General features: G+C 54.8%; 2 protein-coding genes across 2 annotated transcripts in view; both read left to right on the top strand.

The window, feature by feature from the left end:
• Positions 1-4,706, top strand: part of ATN1 (atrophin 1) — a 13,025-nt gene extending 8,319 nt beyond the window's left edge. The window contains exons 6-11 of the mRNA XM_017731663.1: positions 2-57; positions 190-412; positions 521-1,238; positions 2,478-2,621; positions 2,890-3,070; positions 3,595-4,706. Coding sequence (XP_017587152.1) covers positions 2-57; positions 190-412; positions 521-1,238; positions 2,478-2,621; positions 2,890-3,070; positions 3,595-3,628 — 1,356 coding nt within the window. The 3' untranslated portion in view covers positions 3,629-4,706. The remainder of the gene's footprint in view (position 1; positions 58-189; positions 413-520; positions 1,239-2,477; positions 2,622-2,889; positions 3,071-3,594) is intronic.
• CUNH12orf57 (chromosome unknown C12orf57 homolog) overlaps positions 3,741-4,801 on the top strand; it is a 2,405-nt gene continuing 1,344 nt past the window's right edge. Inside the window, exon 1 of the mRNA XM_008631933.1 lies at positions 3,741-3,745. Within this exon, the coding sequence (XP_008630155.1) occupies positions 3,741-3,745 (5 nt within the window). The remainder of the gene's footprint in view (positions 3,746-4,801) is intronic.

Consider the following 4,801-nt stretch of genomic DNA (forward strand, 5'->3'; position numbering starts at 1 on the left):
CCCCTCACCTCCCCCTAAGGTGGTGGATGTGCCGAGCCATGCCAGCCAGTCAGCCAGGTGAGGGGAGACTGGTTTGTCCACAGGATGGGAGGGACATATGGGGCAGGGAAGAGGAAATCACCCCAAGTCTGAGGTGCAGCTATACCCTTTTGCCTTTTTCATGATGCTCTTCACATTCCTCATCCCCAGATTCAACAAACACTTGGACCGTGGCTTCAACTCCTGCTCCCGCACAGACCTGTATTTTGTGCCCCTTGATGGCTCCAAGCTGGCCAAGAAAAGGGCAGACTTGGTGGAGAAAGTGCGTCGAGAGGCTGAGCAGAAGGCCCGTGAAGAGAAGGAGCGTGAACGGGAACGGGAGCGGGAGAAGGAGCGGGAGCGGGAGAAGGAACGGGAGCTGGAGAGGAGTGTGGTAGGTCTGGGGGTCCCCCTGCCGCAGCGCAGCCAGGGCGGATGCTCAAGGGCCCCCTCGGCCGCTCCCCGCTGGGACCCTGAAGCCGGTCTCTCTGCTCTTTTGCAGAAGATGGCCCAGGAGGGCCGTCCGGTCGAGTGCTCGTCCCTCGGGCCGGTTCCCCACCGCCCCTCCTTCGAGCAGGGCAGTGCTGTAGCGACTGTTCCCCCATACCTGGGCCCCGACACCCCGGCTCTGCGCACCCTTAGCGAATACGCCCGGCCCCACGTCATGTCCCCCAGCAACCGCAACCACCCTTTCTACGTGCCCCTGGGCGCCGTCGACCCGGGCCTGCTGGGGTACAATGTGCCAGCCATCTACAGCAGCGATCCGGCCACGCGGGAGCGGGAGCTGCGGGAGCGGGAGGCCCGCGAGCGAGACCTGAGGGACCGGGACCTGCGTGAACGTCTCAAGCCTGGCTTTGAAGTCAAACCAGCCGAGTTGGAGCAGCTCCATGCCGTGCCAGCTGCTGCCATGGATCCGTTCCCACGCCATGGCGGGCTGAGTCTGCAGACGGCCCCCGGCCTTCATCCTGCTTTTCCCTTCCACCCAGGGCTGGGCCACTTGGAGCGGGAGAGGCTGGCGCTGGCAGCTGGCCCGACCCTTCGTCCCGACATGTCCTACGCCGAGCGCTTGGCGGCTGAACGCCAGCACGCCGAGCGGGTGGCTGCTCTCAGCAATGACCCTCTGGCCCGGCTGCAGATGCTCAATGTGACGCCTCATCATCATCAGCATTCCCACATCCACTCCCACCTCCATCTCCACCAGCAGGATGCCATACACGCAGGTAAGGGCCGCATGGTGGTGGTGCCCTGCACAAAGCCCTGCTTTCTGTCCTACTGTGCCTTCCTTGTGCTCCCTCCCTCTGGCCCTGGGGAACCCTAAAAGCTTCCAAGACTAAACTTTGAAGCCATAGATCTTCAGCCAGAAGAGCCCAACATTGTGGGTGTTCTTCCTTGCCCTTGCTCCCATCCCACCAAAGGCACTGACACTGTTGATCAGTGGCGAGCAGAACTGTTTGCACTGTGTCCTTTTGTTCTGGATCTTTGGGGCTGCAGTACAAGTGCTGAAGTCCCACTGACTGCCTGGGTGGTGCTGCTGTGAACTGCATTTCTTAGGCTGGGGTCTGCAGAGGGAATGGGAGCCCTGCTAGAACAGTTTTGGCAGTATCCTTAGGACTAATGAAACGCTGGTTCTCAGGTTTGCTCCACTGGCTCTTGCTGCACATAGTGGGATGGGATGGGATGGGATGGGATGGGATGGGATGGGATGGGAAAGGAGGTGGGCTAGTTGTAAGGAACTGGAGCCTGCTGTTTTCAGAATTGAATGGTGGTCCCTTCCATTTCCACAGCCTACAGGAAAGCAAAGCAAAAGGTTTAGGGATGAAAATCTCAGGGAAGCAAAGCCCAAGCTACAGTGCAACAGGAAAAAAGTGTTACACCTGCTCAGGTGCTGTGAGCAGTCAGTGGGGTCTGGTGTCAGTCACAGATGCTGGCTCTGAGCAGCTGCAACTGCTCAGAGATGACACCAGGCAAATGAATGTCCATTTTCCCTATGATCTGTGGCTGGGCACCTTACTCTGGCTGTGAGTCCAAACCACTAAAAAGAGAATCTGTCCTGGATGAGACCTGGAAAAGAAAGCACCCAATACAAGTATGCATGTGAATACTTGTCTGGCTGTCAGGGTGACAGATAGGTATGATATGGGGTGCAGACCGGATTGCAGAGCAGGTGCTTGCAGAACCCTACTGGACTTCTAAGGAGCTGTACTTTTAAGGGGCAATATTTCTTCCTGACGAGTGTAGGGACAGAGCTCTGCCAGACTGGTTCACGTGAAGTTCGATGCTGGCAGAAAGAGTAACACTCAGAAGGAGATGACACTGTGGTGTTTAGCAGTGAAATCATTCCATCCCTAACACACTCTGACCCTCTCTCTCTGTATCTGTTTTGTGAGGCCTTGTGCCTGTCTCTGTGTTACCTGCTACAAAGCATGGGACAATTACCTTGTGATATCTTTTCTTCCCAGCCTCAGCCTCCGTTCACCCTCTAATCGACCCCCTCGCCTCGGGATCACACCTCACCCGGATACCATACCCAGCTGGAACCATCCCCAACCCTCTCCTGCCTCACCCTCTACATGAGAATGAAGTACTGCGCCACCAGCTCTTTGGTAAGGCCATTCACAGGGACTGCTGTTCTCCTCCAAAAAGCATCAGCAGATTTCCAAGGGGCAGGGGCATCGTGAGGGGTCACAGGACCAAACTGAGGTCTGTTGAACAGAGCTCTGTCATGGTGTAGGACAGGCCCACGCTGTCAGGATGAGCAGGTCCTGCACGTGGGCTGGGGTGGGAATGGGAGTGCAGCAGGGTGTTGACTGAACTGTGGGGCCTTGGATAGAGCATTAACTTGTCTCTTCTCTGTGTCACCTTTGGCTGCAGCTGCACCCTACAGGGACCTGCCGGGCTCCCTCTCAGCGCCCATGTCGGCGGCACACCAGCTGCAGGCCATGCACGCGCAGTCGGCTGAGCTGCAGCGCCTGGCTCTGGAGCAGCAGCAGTGGCTCCACGCCCACCACCCTCTGCACGGCGTGCCGCTCCCCACGCAGGAGGACTACTACAGGTGCGTGGAGCTGCTCTCTCCTCACAGGAACACCTCCAGGCCCAGCCCTGGTGTGGGGCTGGCACAGGCAGTGGGAACAGGGAAACATTGCCCCTGGAGCAGAGTGACTCTGCCCAAGCGCACAGTGAGAGTAGGGACGCTTTGCCAAGGGGCACAGCTGTGGGCTGGCCACCAGGAAGTGGCAAGTGGCCATTCAGTGGCTAGTGCCTTGTGAGGTCTCAGCTCCTCCCCTCTGAGTGGGGGAGATAAATGCAGTTATGACTAACCAATACCCCTGCCAAAATCCAAAACATTTATAAGGGTTTGATGGTTTTGCCAAGACAAGATATTCACAAGTGCGTGGGTAGGCACACTGGGAAAGAGAGAGGTACAGTGCTGCACCTTTTCAGTAGTACCTCCTACTTCAAGGATTTGCAAAACTTCACAAGCCAGCAGTGTTGTCTGGGTCTAGATGAACAAAGGCCAGGGGATAAAATTGCCTTTTTTCCCTTTCACTATCACCTTGTTCCTCTTTTTTATCTTAGCCACCTGAAGAAGGAAAGTGACAAACCCCTTTAAATGGACTTCTACTGTCAATGTGACATCATCATGTCTTTCTCTCAAGAGGAGCAATCAGTCAACCAAATCCTGGGGGAGGGGAAGCTGCAAAGTGACACATCCTGATCCCACCATGCAGTAGAGTACAAGAGAAGGTGACAAAAAGTATGGGATGGCATCCTGGGAACAGAAAGTGGAGGAGAGAAAATGGGGAGGGACTGAAACACCACTAATGGACCTGAAGTGATCAATACGTGATTTCAGCTGAGCTCTGAAGAGAAGAGAATCAGCATTGCACAGAGCTCAGAAAGACAAAGACTGATGTGAATTCAGGGTGGCAGCAGCTCCATCCTTTGTTTTGGGGGAACAGTTGCATTAAATAAAAAGTGCAGAGCATTGCAAGACTTCATGTACAGGATGCTCTTGCCTTTTCTGCTTCTGAAAGGAGGAGGTGCAGCCAACTGCAAACCCAAAAGAGTCTTTTTTCAAGATGCCTCCTCAACACCCCACCCCCCTTTAAGTGTAAGATACTGCTTAGCGATACAGAAAAGCAACGTGGAACTTTTTCAGATTAGCCAGAGCAGCTTCCCATTCTCCAACATCCCTTCAGATACAAACAAAGCATTCCAGGCCCCTTCCTGAGCGGCCTCTCCTGCCTTCGGAGGGTCCAGTCCCAGCCATCAGGGTGCAAAGCACCGCAGGACTGTTTGCAGGACCGTGGCTGTGCTTTCCCTGGCTGACAGGAACGGGCACGGGCACAGCCACGAGGTGCAAAGCACCAGGAGACTGTTTTGGAGACTGCCATCACCACCGTGACCCCTCTGAGCCCTGTGGGGAGAGCCGGCGTGGCCGAGCGGTAACACTGCGTCCTGGGACTGTCTGTAAGATGGTGGCTGCCCCTTTCCCCTCACCCATCCTAATTGATGTACTTTTAACTCATGCACATCCTATTAGACGTGGCAGTTTTATGTAGCAACTTGTGACTCCCTTGCCCCCGCGTGCGTGTTCTGATTTCACAGTTGTATCTCTCGATTGGTCCCCCATATATATATATATTTACTTAACCATTAAAGGAAAAACCAACCAACAACACAGCTATGGAAAAGAAAAGAAAAGAAAAGAACCACCTAAACGACGTTCCCCACGCACTCCCGAGCCCCGACACACATTCTAATAATTTATATATATAAATAT

Source organism: Corvus brachyrhynchos, unplaced genomic scaffold (genome assembly GCF_000691975.1).
Source record: "Corvus brachyrhynchos isolate BGI_N302 unplaced genomic scaffold, ASM69197v1 scaffold3, whole genome shotgun sequence".
Lineage (NCBI taxonomy): Eukaryota > Metazoa > Chordata > Aves > Passeriformes > Corvidae > Corvus > Corvus brachyrhynchos.